This window comes from Toxorhynchites rutilus, chromosome 2 (genome assembly GCF_029784135.1).
Source record: "Toxorhynchites rutilus septentrionalis strain SRP chromosome 2, ASM2978413v1, whole genome shotgun sequence".
NCBI classification, from domain to species: Eukaryota; Metazoa; Arthropoda; class Insecta; order Diptera; family Culicidae; genus Toxorhynchites; species Toxorhynchites rutilus.
The window spans coordinates 291,877,487-291,901,699 of NC_073745.1; the positions used below are offsets into that span (position 1 = coordinate 291,877,487).

General features: G+C 38.7%; 1 protein-coding gene across 1 annotated transcript in view; it reads left to right on the plus strand.

Annotated features, from left to right (window-relative positions):
- LOC129768138 (serine/threonine-protein phosphatase 6 regulatory subunit 3) overlaps window positions 1–24,213 on the plus strand; it is a 46,338-nt gene that overhangs the window by 6,840 nt on the left and 15,285 nt on the right. The window contains exons 2-5 of the mRNA XM_055769577.1: window positions 7,147–7,543; window positions 18,404–18,483; window positions 18,549–18,993; window positions 19,060–19,207. Of these exons, the coding sequence (XP_055625552.1) occupies window positions 7,487–7,543; window positions 18,404–18,483; window positions 18,549–18,993; window positions 19,060–19,207 (730 nt within the window). The 5' untranslated portion in view covers window positions 7,147–7,486. The remainder of the gene's footprint in view (window positions 1–7,146; window positions 7,544–18,403; window positions 18,484–18,548; window positions 18,994–19,059; window positions 19,208–24,213) is intronic.

Consider the following 24,213-nt stretch of genomic DNA (forward strand, 5'->3'; position numbering starts at 1 on the left):
GGTGCTGGTGCAACATGTAAATAATCGAGTCTAGCCGAGTCTATGTCAATTGCGAAAAAGGCCAAAAAAAAGCGTTCGAGGTAAATTTTCATTGCATTGACATGAAATAAATTGCGACTTACGATCAACTAGTGTATTGTTTTGCGAGGGCAAGAATGAATCATCAATCAATTATAGTCAACAAATTCTACAATGAAAAAACCATTTCAGAGATTATTCTACTAAGCAGTTGTTTCTAAAATTTCACAGCATTATAGAATAATATCCGAAGGTATGAATAAGCGATTTATATAGAATAACAGCGTAGTTCTACGTCAACAATGCGGTCGTATCTTGGACACAACCTCCTATAATTTTTTATTTTTCTTGTGATTTATCTTCTTATTTTCAACTATAAAGCCACTTGATCACAAGTTTTTCGGAAAGCCTGATCAATAACGTTTATAAGAATATAATATTCTCATAAGTTATTCTGTTGTTATGATCAAAACTTTTTCGTTTAAAATTCGCTTATTTCCGAAAAAATGCATTGTGTTTTGCTATTTTTCATCTTCATTTCTCGATATCTAAGATATAGTACCTGCTACAGTCCTGAAATTTTGATATTTTCTTAGTAAAAGTGACTACTTTCTATAGGAAATACAGTTACAGTTACTTCTCCGATTTTTTTCCTTCTGAAATGCTATAGTGCAATGTGCCGGTGAGAGATGTGTCAGGGAGATCCATAGGATCTGCGAAAATAAACGAAGGAGTTTTGTATTGCAGTTTATTTTCGGGAATTGAACATGGATCAGGAATACGTTCATAATCACCACCCATAATCGTGATGGTATTCCGGATTGAAATACTTCTACTTCGCGCAGATTTAAAATATCTCTGCACGGATTGGATGACCTGCGGCAGCCATGTCTTCTATCCAGTAGTGATTGACAAAACAGTGGGTTTTCCGGCAACATTTTTTTGCGATTAAAGGCCGTTTTATATTATCCAACACGTAACGTAAAAGGCACATACCGACACGGGCAGACAAAGACATGATGTATTTATATTATCAGGCAAAGCGGTTTCTCAGTACGGACCGGCAGCGCAGATGGAGCGGAGAAATTTGCTTTCGGAACGAGAGAGTAAATTCGCGTTGACGACATTGAGCTTCGTGTCACAATTTTGGGAAGCGACAATTACTATAATAGATTTTCAGGTGGAATGAAAGTGAAAAGACGGGTGGGTAATGTCGGGGACATAACCGGAGAGACGTAGGACTGCACCAAGGGGTGTCCATTATTCGAATATCATGGAGAACAGATCCCAGAATTACCAACTTTTCATGCTAAAAATTACAGAAAAAAAAAATCAAAGGATAGAAAAAAACCTCAGCACACGACAAATTTTGATTTTTTTCGCGTTTCCACCTAAACACTCAAATGCGGTGCAAATGTTGTAGGCGTTATTGTTCAGCCGGTAACGAACACACACTTGATGGCAGGCATGTCGTAATAGGTATTTACCGTCTGGTATCGTGGAATAATTTGGATTTGAATTCCTCATGAATAAATGTGTTCTACTAGTCAAGTCCTTCATTTGATACCCATATTGATGGGGCTTTGGGAAAATATGTAATCCGCCATCTTGGATTTTCAAGATCATGAAATACGCAGTTTCATGATGACTGCAGAGATAAAGGTGTGTTCCAAATTTCAGATCAATCGGTCAACAGGAAGAGGGTCAAATTTCTATTAATGTGGTACAGCGCTATAGACAAACATGTTACATACAAATATACAAATATGTTACAGCTAAATAAAACCGTTTAAGAACTCCATCATTCTATCAAATCGAGCCTCTCCTTCACCGAACGCGACGCTTTATGGATTTTACGGAGCGCGCGACCGAAATCGGCGTTATGCAAAATCATCCTATATCGCTCAAATTAAAACGACACATTATAAGAAAAGCAACTCACAAACGTTTTCGCGTTCACAATCGCTTCTCGGTGTCTTCCTGCTTGGCGTCCGATGAAAGAATGTGAGCAAGCACCACCATCGCTCTTTTTTATGTAGCCAAATATTTAACGTTGTAGCGACCGCCTATATTTATTTAGAATCTTTTTTCCGTCCTCCACCTTCACCTTGTCCATACGTTTCGCCCGTGGTTGAATAGCTATTTTCTGCGAGAGCGCAGACAAAATGTATGGTAAAGTAGGGATCTCTTTCTTACAATTTTTCATCAACTTGAACTTTATATGAGCTGAAAAACTGTAATGTATAGCATATAAACAATTGCTGAGGATATTTCCTATTAACGTGTGTATTTAGAACCAAAATCCATTAATTAATTAAGGAGGTATTAATGTTCAAAAACTGAACACTTTTTCACACCGAAACATTGAAATGGACCCCTATATTGAACGGTTAGACGTAGTCCTACGTCAAAAATCAAAATTATGAATGAAAAAACATAACTTTTCTATATCGAATATGTATTTTATTTACACGAAAACCACATTTTGTTGCAGGTGGAGAAAAATCTTCTACCAAAATTCCGTCTGAAGAAAATTTCATATCATAATTATGTGTTTTAATTGAAACATCATTTTCAAACATATATAAAAATGGTCGAGCAAATACTATGTTTTGAATAAGCCAATAATATGAAGTGAAAATTTTCATTCAAACTTGAACAGTTTAAAATTGCATTCGGGCCTGTTAATTTGATAGCAGGTTTATCTCTATCAAATTAAAAGGCCCGAATGCAATTTTAAACTGTTCAAGTTTGAATGAAATTCCTAAATGAATATTGCCACCAGATGTCGACACTGTAGCCAAGAGTAGCTACTGGTGATTGAACCGATACCGAACCGAAGAGCGACGAACGCACCACGAATTTCGACGTTTGATTTGTATGTATGGTGGTGCTACTCTCCCATGTAGTTCATGCCCGACACCGGCAAAATAATCTTTTCGAGAACTCCTTCATGCATTTGTCTGAAACGTGCTGTGTATGCCAGGAGCCGTTTCGCTATATATACGCATACACATTTGAAACACACGCAATAATATTTGTCTTACATGAACCGTGCCGTGCCGGTACGCTACGTGCCTGATAGTATAATACTACCTTAATTTTTTCTATCGTACAGGGTAGTTACAAGAATGGTATACATCCATGTTGCAGTTCGGAGATCTTTTGTTCTTTCGACCTTCGAAATTCGATTTTCCATAGATTTACCTCAGGAATCCGTTTTTTTTATCATCGTTTAAGTTGAAAAAACTAATTAAAAACAAGTTTACTCTCGTTGGTTTGTTTGTGGCCTGGGATTTTCGAGGCAAGGTCTTACAATTTTTATTTACAAATAGTGTTAGGTTCTTTTCTATTGTTGTTCCAGAACAGGACTGTCCGTTTAGCCCATTTAGTAGACTATTTCTGTATTTCCCTTAGAATAGTGTGTCTTAACATCTACCGTTCGGAATTTTATGCATGCGTCGAGACTTGAAAATTTTTCCGAGTTGACGATTGATCTCGACGTTTTGTGCAATTTGAAAACATTTTGTAACCCCTATTTCATGGATTATGGTAATTTGGTTGTGGTTCAGAATGCGTTTGGTTTGTCTTGTAATAGTTCTCCACAGGTATGTTCTGCGTTCGAATTTGTGATTTGCAAATTTTAGACTAAGAGGATTTGCGTATTCTAGATGCAGATCCGTTTTTCGAGTATAATTGCGAAGATTCTTCTTCTTCTTCAATGGCACTAACGTTCCTAGAGGAACTTCACCGTCTCAACGTAGTATTACTTGCGTCATTTTTATTAGTACTTAGTTGAGATTTCTATGCCAAATAACACGTCTTGAATGCATTCTGAGTGGCAAGCTCTAGAATACGCGTGATCACAGTGCAAGTCGGAGGAAATTTCTTTGACGAAAAATTCCCCCGACCAGAACGGGAATCGAACCTGAACACCCGGCATGTTAGTTATGACGCTAATCACTCGGCCACGGGAGCACGATTGCGAAGATTACGGAGTCCAAATCAGGTACCAGATGTGGATTGTAATACAATTATTCGAAAATAACGATTCGATACGCAAATATATGACACTATTTTCCATGCTATATCAATTTTCTGTTCGTATATTAGATTCATGTTGAAGCTTGCCGTATTTCGTATGACTTTTGATTCCATGTTTTCGGCAGGCTATGCATGAGAACTTTGTCACCAGATTTAGAATCGAAAGGCAGATTGAACAGAGCTATCTATGTCATGTTCGGTGAAAATACACATGATACATGAACAATCCAGATTTGTTTGCTTTTTTTTCATTTCAGTGTTTGGATCGTGCCATTGAATGTTGAATCTTCTTGAATGGCGCTAAAGTTCTAGGAAACTTTTTCCGTCTGAACGTAGGTATTACTTCCGTGATTCAGTTGAGATTTCTTATCTGGTCTGGAGAGTCGAAAGAATCGAATTTTTCTTTTTGGCATTTTAAGAAGCTTATCTGTCGTTCTACGCATAGTTGTCCCATGTTGCAAAATCAGCAACTGAGATAAACACAATCAAAGGTTTCCAGCATATTTGTCTACCAGAAGCCTTAAGCATTTCAGTTTAGCAATACACCGGATTTTTTATAAGCAGTAAACTATCGTTTAATTAAATGCGAATGTCCCCCTCACATGAATCAATTAAGCTTGATTACGGATTCATGGTGGAACAGTTATGCCTAGAATATCAACATGTCCATTGAATTTTTTTTTTAAATTTTTACAGGCTCAGTTACATAAGTTTAAAGGAGCCGAACTCCTTACTAGTATACCTTACTAGTATATATATTTTTCCTTAATTCTAATGTTAATAATATAGGAAACCGATTACTTGCGGTCGACTCGAGTTTAGAAGGGTGACATATTTACTTCAGGAAAAGGAGGGATATGAGGAGAACCATTGAAATTGATGTTGTTAAGTTTCTTTGTGTTTTTTTTTTCGAAATACTATGCATAAAAACATCGTTTTATGAAGAAAGGAGTGATTTGCAAAACCTTGCAGAATAAAAATCACATTGTTATTAAGCATTCGCTAACAAGGTGTACACGTGTTCTGCAGAACGGCCCCCAAAAATGTTATCCTAGAAGGATTTTTCGATATTTGATTTCGTTGGAAAGTTACAACTAAAAGTATGAGGTCACCTCAAGGGATATAGTATTGCTGTACGAATTTTTGCGAAACCCGTTTTTGTCGAAACTTTGTTTTTTTCAGCTGGTGGTATCGATTTTTGAGGATCTACTCGACCGATTTGGCTAAAAATTTTTATCGACATGTAAAAATTGATTATCTAAAGCGTTACATAGCCGTTTTTTAATATCTCATTTTCTCGATTTTTTATGAGATTCTTAACAGCGATTTTTCATGGAAAATAATTCATTTTAAACAAATGTGGCGGTCATTTTGGTAATTTTTCGTATTTTCAAAAACCACTATGTAACGCTTTAGATATATTGCTAAAGTTTGAAAATATTCATTGCAATTCATTCTGCGACACGCCGTTGCTTCAGAACTGATATCGCCAGCAAGGTATTGATTTTCAGACAGCATATATGCATTCAGCTGTCAACAGCGTAATAATCATTATTCGTGCACTCAATAAATGGAAAATACATCTTCCAATATATCTTAAACAATAACCAAAATACCCGAACACTTCACTTTATCCCTAACATCCGAAAAAAAAACAAGAAAATTCATAATTTTTCGACCTTCCAGGCAGAGGTTCCCCTTAAAACAAACTGTTTAAAATATAACTGTTATCTGTATCTGTTACTGTATTTGTAAGCATGTAATAAGGTTATATTTACACAAAAGGTAAAGTATTTTTTATAATACAGATCTATCAATGGAAAACAAAATCGCTAGTTGTAGATGCACTTGATTGCTTTGTTCTGCAACACTTTTAGAAGCTTCAAATAAACTTCAGCCGTACATTCCCATAAACAGCACATATAAGTATGGTATATGTAATACAAAATAGTTATAAAATTGCCAACCAGTATTTTCGCTCATGATCTCACTCATTGTCTTACTTTCCAAATGAGAAACACGTAAGACTGATAAATGTACTTTTTATGTATCGCCAAAATTAGATCAATAGGCATTGGGGATATTCCGAAATTCCAGATTTTGTGACGAATTCAAGTTTAAGATTTTGATTGATAATCTATATTCTCTGTAATAACATTACTAGTAGAATGGAGATAACGACACGAAAATAATCAGAGTCGGTTCTATATTACCCGAGCTATTGTCGATAAACCGTTGTATTAATGCAGGAATAATTTCGTTTGGTGTCAAATCTGATATACTTTAAATGGCCAGAAATTCATAATATAGAATCATTGGTCATATACAAACACCTGAATTGATATATTTAAACGATAATATTCTATTTCCAAAGGATTCTGTTACTTACACCTAATTGAAACCGATTTTTATACGAAAAAGCAAAAATTTTAAAAATATTACAATCTTGCCATTTCTATCATATCTAGTATCGTGTATACACTCGTCGACTAACGTTACTACAAGTCTAATCGATCTATCATTTTACTATGATAATTTTCCAGTCAATAATACATCTCTTGATATTCCTTCGATCAATGCTCATGAATGAAAACAACATGTTTTACGAACGATGCAAACACCCTTGAGAGAAGGTGGGTCTCTTCTGTTTGTTCGACAACATTCGCCTGTCTGTTGCTGACCATCGAGAAACAACGAGGCAGTGCTAAATGATTGATAAACCTGACGTCATTCAGAAGAGAGCTGATTTTCACTATTCTGCCTCACACTCGAGTGTTCTCCTCTTAGTAACTGTATACTTTACGAATGGTTGCACTCTTTTTTTTCCTTCGCTTCTGCCAAGTGTGTGCGAGTTTGTCTGTAGTATTTTCGTAATTTCATTCTTGACTTATGGTTCGATGATTTCTGTGACGATTTAAAAATAAGCCCAGATGGCATTCGTATCCTCCTGCCTGTCTCAGCGACATGTATCGTAAGCAAAGTCCGTCAACAGATAGTATTTTTATCAATTATCATTACCCATAAAAAAAGTTACGATTATCATATGTTTTGATCACAATTTTATCATTTCTTCTTCCATTCCAGTGCTGTGTTATCACCATCAACGTGTTATATATTGAATGAAATTAAAATTTAAACTAGTTACTTCATCGCGAAACTGTGTGTGAGAGATAGTGCGTACAGAGAAAAAGTGTACGAGAAGCAGCAGCAGCGCCTGAAGCAACTAATATCGGCGCAGAGACGTGCTCTCTCTACGAAACCAAAAACCTCCCGGTCGTCGTGAGACGCAAAAAGGGGGCAAAGAAGGCGAGCAAGCGAGAGAACATCTGGACAACAAGTTGTGTATCCGTCACAGCTAGCCGCCGCTGCCGCCTGTGAGGAAATACGTAGACATCACCCGGCTCCCAGAGAGCACACCGCCGTCATGTTTTGGGACAGTGCAAACTCGTTGTCCAATATAGACAGTCTGTTGAGCAAAGAGGTGAGTAATCACCGTCGACCAGACGACCAGTGCTGCTGGTTAGGTGGTCCGTTGGTGTTTCCCATTTGTACAGGTTGTATAAATTTGTTTGTCGCGATTAGTTTATGGGGTTCTAATTTTGAGCGATTACATTCGCGCAAGATCGATCCGATCCGGTTAGTAAATTTGCATCATTCGAATAAATACTGTAACTAAAAACTGTAATCATTTGAAGTGCGGAATCAGTTTAATATTTGAAGATTATTCCTATCCTTTGACGGCATAAATCTGGATAGTTGTGGAAACCCGTGGAGTTCTATGCGGATTATTAATTACTAGCTGACCCGGCGAATTTCGTCCCGCCTAAAATTATTCTTTTGATATGATTTTTTTTCGAACTTTTACGTTTTCTTATCGATCTGGATAGTTCGTGGGTTCAATTAAATATCCTATCACTTCTACCGAAAATCGTCATTATGATATTAATTCATTTTCAGACACAATGTTTGCTCAATATTCTTGATTCATTTGCAAATATCATGTTTGTCCGTTACATGGAACACATGTTCGATAAAGTAAAGTAAATTTTGATTCATATTTTTTTATTTTCCACATGAGAATATTTTTTTTTATTTTCCACATGAGAATATTTTTTTTTATTTTCCACATGAGAATAATTTTCGCCTCACACTAACGGAACACGAAGCTTAATTCCGCAAACGCGGAATTCAATTCGACTACCAACAATGTCATTGTGAAACATATATTTTTCGAACTTTCTCTCGAAGCTTTTCAAAAATTTCAGAAATTTTTAAATATGTGCAATTCGCAACACATGAACTTCGAGTCACAGTTCGACTCCACACGATTCTCTCAATTTATAAAATAAGAAATTTTGCTTGATGTTTTAGTGATAGCGATGATCTATTCAATTTTCATAATAGGGCCCAACACTCATCATCTCACAATCGCCAGATGAAGTTGAAACTGGTTAAAAGCTCAATTCGAAATTCCATATGAACTGAAAGAATCAAATGTCGTCTATCTCTTCGGCTATAAACCCGTTGATTGGTATGTTATGGAACAAGGGTTCGACAATTATTAGCGGATGGTACATAGCAGATCGCACAACAAAGCATCTTCACATCCGACACCCACGGGATTCTGGCCGAAAAATTTAATGACCACGCCTAACTGTTTATTAGACAAACCGTCATCAGAAAAGGATCAGAACATGTGTGGTATTGAAACTTACTATCGGTAGTAAAACAAGAACACAATTTAAACAAAACTACAGTCCTATATAATACTACAGGAAAATTCATCTGCGAGTAGAATGTCGTTGTGTTTTTGCCAGCAAAAAAATTAAATTGAACACTGAAACAGATCGACCAAAATATGCGCTCGGAAGTTGTACAAACCGATTCGAACGAAGTACTATTGAAAGATATTCATGGACGACGGACGATACGTAAAGATGGATTTCACGTAGCTTGCAGTGCAAAAGTTCTTCAATACAATTATACTTCTTTTCAAAGTTCAATTCAAATTCAAAAGGTTCATTGACTTCTAAGCATTAAAATCACACGAAAAGATGTTCCAAGCAATTTTAAATTCGTTTTTGTTAACAAATTTGCTGATCTAGCAAGGAGTTTGCAATGGGGTGTTAGAAAAAAAGCAAACACGGTGGGTTTGAAGAGGGTTGAACTTAAGCCAAAAATATCATAACTTCTGAAAGCTTCTGACAGCTTTCAGAGTGATATTAATTGCACGAAAGTATTCTTATCAATACAATACTCCCATTAGGTGCGCGACTAAGTTCTCGCTGTTTTGACGTAGGATTACGTCTTTCGGGATCACATTTGGGGTACAAACTGTAAAACGAAAATCGATCGTACCGTGAAAAATGTCCAATTTCGAACGCTTATTGCTCAGTCAAGTCAGTTCATGATGAATTGATGAGATTTATGCGTCAATCGATTTCGGCATTCCATAATTTTTTTTTAATTGAGTGAAATAGAGCCATCAAATCATTATCAAAGAGTTCAACGATGTAATTCAATGGAGGCGATCTGGCGTAACATCCATATCGTCACGCTAAAGGTCACGAGTTCAACTCTCACTCCCGACATTGTTCCCAAAATGGAAGTAAAGTGACGAACCAGCCAAAAGTGCTGAAAGACACTATAATACAGAAAAAATATGCAATCTTCAAACTTATCCAAACATATCAGCATGTAACAGATTGCCTAACGGAATCCTACGTCAACTATACGGTCGTGTCTCGGACACAACCCTCCTGTGACTTTTTGACGTAGGACTACGTCTTACATTAAGGGTACACAATCAGAAAACAGGTCACGTTTTATAATGAAATAAAGTTGACGTAAATAACTATTTTTGCTGCGAACGGATTTTAACGATTTGCATTCAATCGAATCGGAAGTTTTTTGAGACTTGTTTAATATGCTATACATTACAATCCCATAGTCTGTATATGGTTTAAATTAATGAAAATTGGAAGCATTCCCATTTCCCCATACATTTGTTCTGTTCATTTATGTGCTTTCCCGAACAGAGCTATCAATAACGGGCAACTTATGTAGCCGCTAGAATAGAAACAATGAAGGGGGATAGTGAAAATATATTATAAAATATTTGCGAAGTAAACTCCACCCTTGCATAGTAAGCAGGTATGGGCAACATAGCATCGAAATTCGTTCACAGATAAAACTCACCCTTTTATTCTCCGTGTATGCCTCACTTTATTTGAGACAGAAAAAAGTTCATCGCAAAGTTCATTCTTGATTTGAACGGAAAAATACTGTCTCGATTCCGCTCATCTATTCTCAGAGAATTTTGCATTCCCTCATTTGCCTCTCAGAATAACGTTAGATGGTGAGAGAATCAAATTGAAAACATTTGCTTGAGCCAGCGAGTCTCTGTAAAATCATTCGTTTTTCTCTCAATGAGCAATCATTGAGCCTCGATCGCGGCATTAAAATATAGGTAGATAGTTGAAATCGAGTTGTTTCCTGTGCACTATTGCAATGACATTTTTTTGTTTCTAGTATGAAACGATCTAAAGCAACGCAATAGACCATATTAACGCAAGTTTTTGGTGAGCAGCAAGGTAGATTCATGTGCACTTGAATGCTGACAAAGAAAAGGGAAAATAAAATCATACATACACGCAGATTCAGTCTATTTTGACTCACTCGTTATTTTGTTTCGTGCGATCCTTCCAAAGGAGTATTCTTTCATTGAATGTTGTTTTCCACTCTTTGTTTTGTTATGTTCACTCTCAGTCCCGAATGAAGATGGTCGGGGATAGAAATATGATTCATCGTGCAATCTCACGGTTGCTTGCTGCAATATTTTCACCATGTTTATTCCAAGAGTGATTTATAATTAGGTGTGAAGAAATGAGCGAATGAACTTTTACATACTTGATAGTAAGTAAGCTGTCCCTAGCGTATAAGTATTGCATCTCCTCTGAGGAAAATTCTCAGAATTTTTCTGTGCTCGAAACAACAAAGGTCGCTTATTTTGCTCGTTTTGTGTTTCCCCTCGAGCTCTGAGGGCTAGCCAATATTTCACTTGAAGTGCATCTGGTATTGCAATCAACACAATAGCAATGGCAAAGCAGGCGAAAAAAGAGTGTGAAAGTGAAAATGATTATAGGTCGCTCCTAGCTATCAATGTTTGGCTTTGTGTGTCTTGCTAGTATTCGTTGCGCGAAACTTAAAACTTGTTCATTTCCTGTACATGTGAATAGCACACCTTCGATACTTTTAGTTGCCATTCGTATTTGCTCTCGTGTGCTTCCGCTCTATTCTGATGCAACAAGCTCCTAGTTTTGATCGAGAGTCGAGAAACGATTTTTCATAAACGGTCATTCTCACGATGTTTCATTTATCGCTGCAAATAATCAGTGCAATGCGTGCATTGATATAAAGAAACAAATTGCGACATATGACCAATTAGTGTATTGTTCTTGCAAAGGCAAGAAAGAAGCGTTGCTTCTCGAAATGATTCTACAAAACCACGCAAGCCATTGAACATTTTCAGGGTCCCCGGAACTTTTTTATTAAAGAGTTATTCATGAAATTTCGACGTGTTCGCAAATAATATCCGACATGATGAACCAACAAATTTTAAAAAAAGATTGCGTAGTTCTACGTCCAAAGCGGTCGCATCTCGGATACAACCCCTCGAATTTTTTGCTCTATGGAAAAGCAAAATTATTTCAAGGTCTCAAATGAACTATTCTAAATTTTGTTCATTGCAGGCTTTTTAGGATCACTTTCTCGTGTCTCTGTTCGTGTCCGTTTCTCGGCTCAGTCGTATCAATCGAATTCGATACCGTTTTCGTTCAATTTCAACAGCTCATAATAAATAACACCGACCGTTTCACCAAACCATAATAATAACGGCATAACTTTCGCATTGTTTCCCGTATTAACCGAGGCTCTGGCAACCCTATCCCAACAAACAGAAATTTAGCGTAGACAGCATAAATCAGGGCTGGTGCTTAGGGCTCCCTTATTTTGACGTAGAACTACGTCTTTCATTAAGGGTGCCAAATCAGAAAACAGGTCACGTTTTTATGAAATAAAGTTAACGTTAATAACTATTTTTGCCGCGAACGGATTTTGGCGATTTATATATTAAACGAATCGGAAATTCCCTAAGATTTGTTTAATATGATATACATTCGAATCCCCTGGTTTGTAAATGGTTAAAATTAATGAAAACTTTAAGCGTTTCCCTTTTCCCATACATTTGTTCTGTCCATTTGTGTGCTTTCCCGAACAGAGCTGTCAATAACGAGCAACGAAGGGGAAATCGTAGGATTTAAAGTCTCTGTGAACAAAGGAAAAGAAGAAGAATGAAGGGGAATACTTGCCCAGAGTATAAACAGTGGATCTCGCTGAGGCAAACTTTCATTCGGCATCGGACTGTTGAGCAATCCAGTTCACTTTGCTTTCGCTGCGCTTCGATCTAAGATTGGACCCCACCAGTGGTAATCCAACTTGGATATCGTCGTTTGGTTTTTCTGTTCGTTTTTCGCGTTATTCGTATCGTGTGTTTTTCTTTCCACGTCATAAATTAGACGCTTCGCGTAATGTGTGATGAGCAAGAAGAAGAGGAAGGCAGGCTCGAGCCCTGCAAAAAACGAACGCATTGCCAGGGGCAATAAAATTTCGAAGCAAGCGTCATCTAATGATGCACGCGATGTTGGTGCAGTTAAAAGCGCTCGCACTGAACCGAGCCTTCGCGAGTGTGACATCGCATCGAACAACAGCGAAATAGGCGACTTCGGCGCGTCGGTCGAAAATGTAAACGCCGTTACCCAGGCAGCAACCAAAATCAAGCTCCCCCCGCTGGTGGTGAAGGCGGTCGCTCTTGACAAACTCATCAGCGAATTCGCATCGATGGGTTTTACAGCAGAGTACATGCTGTGTGGCATAATTCAGTCTTTTCCCAAGCAGGCCAGTAGCAAAACTTCCTCCACTAAGGGTGACAGTTGCGCTTCTCTCGAGCATGAGAAAGTAATGCAACTTTTTTCGAGGCCAGTAATATTAACAGAAGCGTTTCTTTTGAGAATAAAGTAAAATGATGAGAAGTGTTTATATTCCTAGTAGTTTCAAGTTCACGTTTTACGGACGATGCCTAAAGGTGCGATTCCACTGAGGCAATACTAAATAACATGTAGCATGATATTTAATACTTGCAAGTGTTGTCATTGTTGTTGTTTCCATGCGGTGCCAAAGATATATTGATGTAGTTATGAGATGTGGAATAATGGTACTGGTGCAACATGTATATAATCGACTGTAGCCGAGTCTATGTCAATTGCGAAAAAGGCCACCGGAATAGCGTTCGAGGTAAATTTTCAATGCATTGACATGAAATAAATTGTGACATAAGATCAGCTAGTGTATTGTTCTGCGAAGGCAAGAATGAATCATCAATCAATTATCGTCAGCTTGTTCTACAATGAAAAAAACATTTCAGAGATTATTCTACTATGCAGTTGTTTCTAAAATTTCACAGCATTATTGAATAATATCCGAAGGTATCAACGAGCGACTTATATAAAATAACAGCGTAGTTCTACGTCAACAATGTGGTCGTATCTTGGACACAACTTCCTATAATTTTTTATTGTTTGGAGTCAGTCTTGATACATATATGTTCAACATTTGATTACGTTGGATAATTTCCTTTAGCAAGCGATGTTTGTATACCTATCCGGATGCTTTATTAGGCGGTTTGCTATTGGAATCGCTGCTGCAGGATCGCACAAAGCACTTCATTTTTAATTTTAGGTTATGATGTCTATGCTCATGATTTTCTATGCTGGCTACAAAAAGATGGCCGGTATTACCGACTTGGTCCATATGATCAAATGGTTCATATGGCGAAACCACCATCACCCCCCACCGTAACTGCTGGATCTCCTTTGCAACCCAAGGACGAAGAACCAGATCGACGATGCGGAGAATACCTCTTAGTGCGGACGTTACACCCACACCAGTAGTTGACGACAACCGTCAGCGCCGGGGGAAAGTGGTTTCCGTTGTACGAACATTTGGGATGCACAAGGACAGAAACACTCGTTCCCCGACGGATCACGTGCGAGTTATACATGATCTCGGGACGCACAAGCCCAGCCTTCCAGCTTTCGTACAACTGCATCGACGAGACCTAGCCAGTCACCATCGCCATCGCAGGCGATCTACGTGGGAGTGATCAATATCCGATTTCGATCACGCTCAAAGCGCCGCCGTCTAAATCCACATGAAGAACATAGTGGATCTTCGACAAAGTTGACTGGGATTTACTGGTCATCAAAGTCAACCCGAGCACCACACAGAAGTCTAACGAAATGATCTTTTGTTCGAGTACGACTTCTGCTGTTCCATGAAAGGATACAGGGTCAATACCCTTTACCTCCTATGCGTACAAGACCCTGGAAATGATGGCGAATCGACGGCCTACTTGATCGAAATCAGGAAGTGGGACTGCCGACAATTTGCCTTCCGATCGGGATAGGCACAAATATGTATTCCGCATACCTTGAAGAAGTGGTAGTTGAAACCAGAAAGGATCTACAGCACGGGGAGCCCTAGATCTGAAGAAGGCGCTTAAACAACCTGTGTTCTACTAGTTCTGAAGACATTGAAAGAATGGGAGATAGATGAAAACCTGCTATACTTTGTGGAATACTTCACGGCAAAGCGCCTCCACGAAGAAACTGGTATAGGAGGTTCCGTCTTAGTCGTCATGCTCTCCCTGATAGTAACGAACATCATTTTCTGGGTACTACCGAAGTGAGTGCTCGTATTCATCTATGAAAACGACATTCTCAGGTCGCGGTAGGGAACACGCTCAGGACACCACATACCAAGACCCAAAAAGCTACCAACGACCTCAAATTATGCATCATCAACACCTTCAGAACTTTTTGGGCGGAAAAACGGTCCGCTGGAGCGGAAAATCAAAAGCCAGGTTCGAAGCCCAGTATTTATTCCAGAAGGCGTTAACGTGATCACGGAAGTGTATAACAGTTTTGCAAGTAAATTTGTACATCCATCAGTCATGAAGGAATATGGATCTAAGCCAAATGTGGTCTTTCAGCAGGACGGTACTCCAAGTCACACCTCAATTCGTTCACGGAGGTGGCTAGAGGAACATTTTCTGTTTTTCTCAAAAGACATGTGGCTCCTATCCAGTCCAGATCTCAATCATTTGGATTATTCTGTATGGCGCATTTTGGCGGCTAAGGCCTGTACTAAGCGCCACAAAAACACAACTGCTCTCAAGCGAACTATAACACGAGTCTGGACGGGAATAGATTCGGAGATGTTATCAGAACGATCGAATGTTTCGGAAGCGTATTAATTAGCGGTTATTGCTAATAATGGCAACTCAATCGAAGTTTAATCTAGTTTTAAGTCCAATAGTTTACTAGAGGAATAAATGAGTTTGCTTTACTAAAAAATGTGCTAAATGTTTTTAAATATTCACATTACCAAATGGTGCAATCATTCTGCCGCATACGGTACAACAAGTGGCTCAAGTGAACATTTTTTCCCCTGTTGGATGTGAACCACTGCGTCCATTATTTTGAACTATTGTAGTATACCCCTTTTTTTATATTACACTACACACATGGAGGAGTAGACTGAAAGCTATAGCGAGATAGGTGCCAATCAGGAATAATCTGTTTGATAAAATTTATAATCCTGATCGGCGACTCAGACCAAATTTCCTTGTGCTCCAGAATAGCTTCATCAAGGTGTTGAAGTCTGCGTCTTGTTAGAGCTCCGCTCATCTTGTTTGGGAAAGTTACGTTCATTTGGAAGAGAAGAGTGTGCAAAGATGGAGCAGTTGTATCGTTATTGATACGCGGAAGCTCTTGAGGAGCTTCCGCGTATCAATAACCGCGGAAGCTCCTCAAGAAGTTAAACCTCTTTTCATAAAAGCTTCGTTTATTGTAAATAACTGTGCCTATCTGAAGGTCCTACGTTGTTTTTGCGTTGAGTCATGTTAACCCATCATCGACCAGCTTTTCGAAAAAGGGAATAAATCCTTCGGTTATTTCGAACAGCTGTTTGGTTATGGGTTCAGATATACATTAACCCTTTGCGGTCGGAATTAATTTCCTTTGAAAGGAATCATCTTATCTTGGCACGCTAATAGTATTTGGTTTACACTGAATATCGTTACTTATTATTCATAGAAACTCCGTATACATTTGTGAAAAAGTTCACTAGACATTAAAATTCGTTTAGAAAAAAACCTAAAATATTATTTCGTCGAACAAGGTTTTTAGCATGATTCCTTCCTTTTAAGGCTGAGAGCAGACAAACGATTGTATTTGTATTTAAAAGATTGTATTTGAAATAATTTAAAAGAAAAAGATATAATTGAATGAAAATACTACAGAAAATATTTCTTACTTAACTTCGTTCAGTTTTTATAGTTATCTGATTCAGCCACCTCATTGATTCTCGGTCTGTCAGACCTATGCGTAAGTAGGGGTACTGGGGGCAAATTGGTCATGGGGGGCAAAGTGGTCACTTGCTTGTTTGATAGTATAACTATTGACTATAGATGCCATATTGATAGCACCTTATGTTTGAAGAATTTAATGACTTTTGAGTCACCCTGTACTTCAGTAGACCTGTCGCATGTCAAAATATAAACAAAAACAGAAATTGCTCTTTCGATAGCCATTAGGCCGTAGTTCTGTACATATGGTATCTAAGGAATTTCTCGTTAAATTTAGTTTATTCGATCTGATATATTGGACAAATCATCGACGACTGTTCACATATTCTGGGAGAGGTGAACTGATATTTTGTTTAATATCAGAGATTAATTAGCATTTAAATAGCTGTGCACCCGTGGCCGAGTGGTTAGCGTCTCACATTGTCATGCCGGGTGTTCGGGTTCGATTCCCGTTCTGGCCGGAGAATTTTTCGTCAAAGAAATTTCCTTCGACTTGCACTGTGGTCACGCGTATTCAAGAGCTTGCCCCTCGGAATACGTTCAAGGCGTGTTATTTGGCCTAAGAAATCTCAACTAAGTATTAATAAATGACGACGCTAGTTAATGCATATGTTGAGACGGCAAAAGTTCCACAGAGAACGTTACTACGGTTTTGTATACATTAGAAAATTTCAGTTGAGACTCTAGGTGAATAGGCCGAGCTAATTTCATACATGTACCTACTATATCAAATATGATTTGAACAAATTTGGACGAAAAAAACGCATAAATCTATTCCATTTAGCTTGATATGGACGAGTGACCACTTTACCTCCAGGCAAAAAAAAAAGTTCGATTTTTCACCTTTTTTTCTAATGACGAAAAGTGTACTATTTCGAATTTTCATGGCAAAAGCCGTTTGTTATCTTGAACAACAATGAGTGAAACTATAATATTCTTCAAGAAACGGAAATTGAAGTGGTATGTGGACGCTGGGAATGGGTATTTTCCATAGGGTGACCACTATGCCCCCACTTCCCCTATAGGAAAGTTAATCACAATGAAACTGTATAACCTAAAAAGTTTTTTATATTTATCATTTTTCTATGTATTTTAATACATAGAAATCTCAACTAAGAAGTTTAAGTTCTTCTTGTAACGATAACGCCATCCAAAAAGAAAATTCCCTGGCAATCAATACGTCATAACGTTTGCAAGCAACACAATTTGTTCGTAAATCATTTAGACCCATTGGCGATCGATCGAATTCTGTTCGATTAGCACAAACTCGCTGGAATGCATCCATCCGATGCGCTTAGGCGCCAAAGATAAGATACGTGAAACTAGCTCGATAAGAATTTATACCGCCTACAAGTACCAAAGCGAATCAACCCTTCAAGTGTGTGTTTAAAATATATGTGGAAATGTAAACGGCGAGCCGTTTTTTTGTTTTCAGTGCAGACAAACGTCAGCACATGAGCACATTGTGAATCCGGCGAGCTGAAACCAGCAATCACGAAAAGAATGAACTGTGCCGCGCTGGCTGGCCATGTATGGTGGTCACGGTTCGGCGGCCTCTCCGGTTGTACTGTTGTCATAGTTTATCATAATACCATCTTGAGCAGCTCACAAGGCTCTCCAAAAGCACAGAGCTAGCTCACAAATGAAGTGTTTGTTTGTGTAATAGAGCGTGGCACTAGCGCAAGACGAATGAGCCATTATGTCGGGCGGGATGTGGATGAATAGCTTTATGATGCGTTACGTCTGGCGGTGCGTCCTGAAGGCAATGCGCTTTTCTCTACTTGCTGTTTTAAAATACAATACTTTATTAAAATGTAGTTGAAGTTTGAAATATACTTGTTTTTTATTTATTTACAGGGAGTTACACTTAAAGATGTATTGGAGTACGAGGACGTGTTGCAGGAATGTAAATCTCAAAACACAAAACTACTTCAATAGTAAGTTGGCCACAAACGAATCCGTCTTCAAAATTTTCATCCTGTGTTTGATTTTTTTCTTCCAGTTTAAACCGTACAGAGGTGTTCGATGAACTGATAGACTTGATAATCCAAGAGCCGCCGGAAGATCTCGACGAGAACACACGCTTTTTGCATTCCAATGTGGCGTGCGAAATACTGACCAGTGAGGTTCCGTGCTTCCGGAGCCATCTGGTCGAGAATTTGAACTTTCTCAACAAACTGTACAGTTTCCTGCTCCGGGACCCGCCGCTCAATTCTCTGCTGACATCGTTTTTCTGTAAAACATTTGGGATGCTCATATCAAAACGTAACGAACAAGATTATTTCTCTTATAAGTCAGTGTGCCTACAAGTATTAGAGTTTATCAAGTCTAGAAAAGGTTTCCTCAACACTATGCTGAAGCACTTTGGCAACCAGGTCATCACCGATCTGCTGTTGTGTTACATTACCGACATCGAGGATGCCGAGCTCAAAACAGAACTACTGGAGGTTTGTTTGTGCTGTTATTGTTTTCTCTCCTTTCGAATTCCTAATCCATGAGTGTTCCTTTTCCAGTGGCTTAATGAGCAACAGTTAGTTGCTGAAATTATCAACCTTTTGAAGTTACCAGGCGAAACGCAAAAACACAATAATGTCGCACAATTTTTGATCGAACTTATCAAGATAGGAAGATGCAAACGACAAAATGAGAGACAAGACAAAGGTAAGCGGGTGGGATGTATCAGATTTACTTCCGTTGCATTTACTCAAAGATTTTGAAACCTTTTACAAAAGAAACTGCCTTTTTGTTACCGTTATTTTCTTTCTCTCCTGCTTTATACCAAACCCGCAAATGCTCTGAATCGTAAATCAACGAAACACTACATCTTTCGAACTCCTATGAAACGGTTGACATTCGACAAAACCCCAACAAAATTGCATTAAAACTTCAACCGAAATCAATATCATAACGTAAAGGCAACTACAAACTGCACTCCACCTGCAAACGCATCGACAATTTCAAATCAAAGATCCTTCCTGCTGAGTTGAAGAAAACTGCGTTCTTCAACGTTAACCTTAGCGACGCCATTCCGACGCTCCTTGGCAAGATCTCTTCTCACTTCCAAGGTAATTTTTACCGCATAAAGGTAGGTTTAGAGTTCCCGTGAACGTGAACGCGGACAAACACTTTTTTGTTAATAATTCATCAGTCCATATATAAAACGCGAGGAAAACATCTTGAAACGATAGGAAGAAAAATTTTCTATTTGAAAAACATGTTTAAACACAATTCATATTGATAAAAATGAATTAATTCAATATTTCACAACAGTTCTGAATTTCCACCGTGGAATCGAGATGTTGATGAACTCACCATAGTTCACCGACTTCGGTGAACGTGAACGTGAAAACAGTGGTGAATATAGACGTCAAACTATTTCCACGTTCATGTTCACGTTCGAATGTCCCAAGGCATTCTGAAAATTATTTCACCGTGAACTGTAAAAGGATATGTTTAGCAATTCTCAAGTTTTCAATGAAAATTTTGATATGGATGCAATTTCAATCAATCGGATCTCTGCGCGGGTTAAAAAACTTCGTTGGTTTGGATTGATTCGTGAACAACTGTATATTTTATCCGAATTACTTTATTGAAGATCGATGTTTATTTACTTCACGTTCACTGTCGAACTTTTAATATGAACGTGAACGTGAACAAAATCATTCTATTCACCACTATTTTTTGAGTTGTTTGTTCGCAATGTAGTTCACCGTGAAATGATTGTCCTATTTCACCACCTGTTCAAGTTCACGTTCACGGGAACTCTAAACCGGCCTTAACATCGTAATTCATATTGTTCCTGTCCGATTGTTTTCTCTCTTGGTTCGACACTCGAATGATTTAGTATCGCTACATTCTTGTTTTGTTTGATTAAATTATGTTTGGTTTCGTCGTTATTATTGTTTTTCTTCTCGAAAAACTTGTTTTTGATTTCTCCAAGTGTAGCATTTGAAAGCAGTGCAAAGTCTCGAATGCAAACATTTGCGTTCTCTATGGTTCAAGGTACCGAAAAATGGCATTTTATAACTATATTTTTTACATGTTAGTCCAAACATGCTTAATGTTGCTGGGTTCGATTGCAGAAACATAGTAACAAAGTGAAAGACTTCCATCCTGGGCTATTCGCAGCTATCGCCTTGACCTGTGGTCAGGTTAGGTTCCGGTCTACTGTTTTGGATTTATCATTGCGCCTCTGTGTCTGCCTCAGCTGGGATGTTACACTCCATGTCTCGTGAACTCCCAAAAACTGTCCTTGGCTTCCTGATAGGAACGAATATGCCGGTACTGGTGCCGCTATCTAATGCTATCTTCGACTCTATCCACTGATTGTCCCGCTATTGTCAAATTAGAAGAATTAGCCGTGTTGACGTCCAAAGCTTTAACTTGGTTTGAAGTGGATGGGTCGGCTTCACCTGGTGAAAGCCTTCATTTTTGTGCTTATTCTCGCAATAACATTATCACAAGCAAAGGATGTGCTTCACCACTTTTTTTTCTTCAAATGAAAAAACAAAAGTAATAAATGCCGCAAACACTCCTTGTTAAGAACGAAAATCGACATTTTTAATAACACCAGTCGGGTCAATATATTTTAATAATAGGCTTGGGTCAGATAAGACTTCGTTGTGTAGAACTCTACATGGAAAAGCCTTATACAGTTGAGTTGAGTGTTGGACTATATTTTTCGGAACTCTCTTGTGTCTCAGGGCGCTCCAGAGGTCCTCGTGGTAGAGACGATCAAAAAATTTTAAAACAGCACATGTCAACATTACGCTTCGTATCCCTGCATCCAGTCGGCCGGAAAAGTTGCCGTATCTCAGATACTATACAATAAATTTACGCGGTGAATGCTGTCTTTGAGCATCTCGGCTGATATGCGATCGACCCCTATGGCTTTGTTGGATTTCATACGTTCGAATGCTGATCCAATCTCTCTTCTTCTTTTTTGACTTTAAGAGGATTTAAACTTTTCAGTTCATTCGCCTCTATTATCCAATCTCTCGCAATGATGGAGTCTCCGTGCTGACGCAGGTGATGCATTTCACTGGATTCTCTTGTTAAGGCGTCTATGACTGATTGACTATCGGCACTTAGAGCAACTGTTCGGGGGGCTCGAACCAGCGTAAGTGGTCAGTCGGATTGGTTGACAATTGACCGGTCGCGTCCTTCACAGACATCCTTCTATTAATCCTAACTCCATTCAGGCTGCAGGATATAGCATAGAGAAGACAGATGTCAACGGTTGCTGCGATTCTTCCCTCTTCGCTGGTAAGGGAATTGGCCCACGCGCTTTTGTCCCGCTCATACAATCGCTCAACTTCCCTCTCGAGTGCATAGTAGCGTCGACGGGCGTTCGTTCTATTGGGACTTTGGCATTCCTCCGCTCGTCTATCTTCCTCAAGGAGACATCAGTAAATTTCTCTGGTATACAAAGGGGATCCCATTCTTTGCATTGGGTATCAAGAGGAGCAATCCCCATTTGTGGAAACACATTATTATCGATCTGCCGATAATAGCAGTTAGAAACTCCAATTAGATCATCGTCTGTGTCTACCTGCCGTTTCACAGGATCGCGGAATTAGGACAAAAGCTACCCGTGACGCTGGAAGGCATGGAGGACTCCAAAACCGTTCTGGGAGGCTGGGAAATACAATTGAGGAGTGTATCGAAAAGTAGTCTTAAACATGTAACGCGTTATTACACACAAACTGGTGAACTTATTTTTGTCTAGTAATCAGAGCACGCCTTGTTTACATGTCAAAAACCGAAATACAAGTCATTTAGTCATAAAGTTGATGTCGTGGATTGATTTGGAATACTACAAAATAGCAACAAAGTTTAAAGTTTGTCCAGAAAGTGTTAAACGAATCGTCGCAAAGTTCGGTCATGAGTGTTCTTCCGAGGATCTCAGCAGAAGTGGACTAAAACCCGGTCCAAGTAATCCCGAATTGGACCGAAAAGTGATAAATTATATTCAGAAGAACAGGTCTGCATCTATTCGTGTTTTGACCAAGAAGTTCAAAACAAGTGTTGCGATGATTCAGCGGATTGAACAGAGACATGGTCTAAAGACCTATAAAAAAGCAAAAAGTGGCCAAACAAACACCGCAGCAAGATCGAGCTAAAACACGAGCTCGGAAACTATATGAGCGTATTTTGAACAATCCCACTCAGTGCGTTCCCATGGATGACGAAACATACGACAAAGAAGATTCCAGAATGCTGCCGGGACCTCAATTTTGTACCAAATCGTACAATCGATTGTACCATTAGCGGGTACGACTGTTACGATGGAAACATTCGGCCAAAAAGTGCTCGTTTGGCAGGCCATTTGCACGTGTGGCATGCGATCGTCAACTTTTTGACGTAGGGCTACGTCATACATTAAGGGTGCCAAATCAGAAAACATGTCACGTTTTTATGAAATAAAGTTAACGTTAATAACTATTTTTTCTGCGAACGGATTTCAACGATTTGCATACCAGTCGAATCGGAAATTTTCTAAGATTTGTTTGATATGCTATACATTACAATCCCATAGTCTGTATATGTTTTAAATTGATGAAATTTTAAGCATTCCCACTTTCCCATACATTTGTTCTGTTCATTTTTGTGCTTTCCCGAACAGAGCTGTCAATAACGGGCAACTTATAGAGCCGCTAGAATAGAAACAACGAATGGGGATAGCGAAAAGGGAATATGTGCGAAGTAACCCATAGTAAGTAAGCTGTCGCTAGCGTGTAAGTATTGCATCTGCTCTGAGGAAAATTCTCAGAATCTTTCTGTGTCCGAAACAACAAAAGTCGCTTATTCTGCTCGTTTGGTATTTTATGTTTCCCCTCGAGCTGTGAACGCTAGCGAATATTTCACTTGAAGTGCATCTGGCATTACAATTAACACAATTTGGCTTTGTGTGTGTTGCTTGTTTTCGTTGCGCGAAACTTAGAACTTGTTCATTTCCTGTACATGTGAATAGCACACCTTCGTTACTTTTAGTTGCCTTTTGTATTTGCTCTCGTGCGCATCGGCTTTTTCTTATGCAACAAGCTCCTAGCTTTGATGACGGTTTTGACCGAGAGTCGAGAACCGATTTTTCATAAACGGTCATTCTCGCGATGTTTCATTTTTATCGCTGCATCTGTTAGACGCGTGTTTGATGCTTGTTGAATGACGATGCACGGAAGATGCCTCTCGCTAAATACGCAGTGCAATGCGTGCATTGATATAAAGAAACAAATTGCGACATATGACCAATTAGTGTATTGTTCTCGCAATGGCAAGAAAGAATCGTTGCTCTCGAAATGATTCTAGGAAACCACGCAAGTCATTAAACCTTTTCAGGATCCCCGAAACTTTTTACTAATGAATTATATATGAAATTTCGACGTATTCGCAAAAATTATCCGAAATGATAAACCAACAAATTTCAAAAACAAAAGATTGCGTAGTCCTATGTCCTAAGCGATCGTGTCTCGGATACAACCCCTTCAATTTTTTTTTCATAAAAAAGGACTTTAAATGCTCTAATTTATGTGGAAGAATGATGGGAGCAGAGATTGTTTTCACTTTATAGAAAGCACGAGGTTCCTCCTCAGGCCGGATTTACTGCGGCCAATTGAATGTTACTCGGCAATTGTCAAGGCCAAGTTCAAGAAGGAAGGTACAGCGTC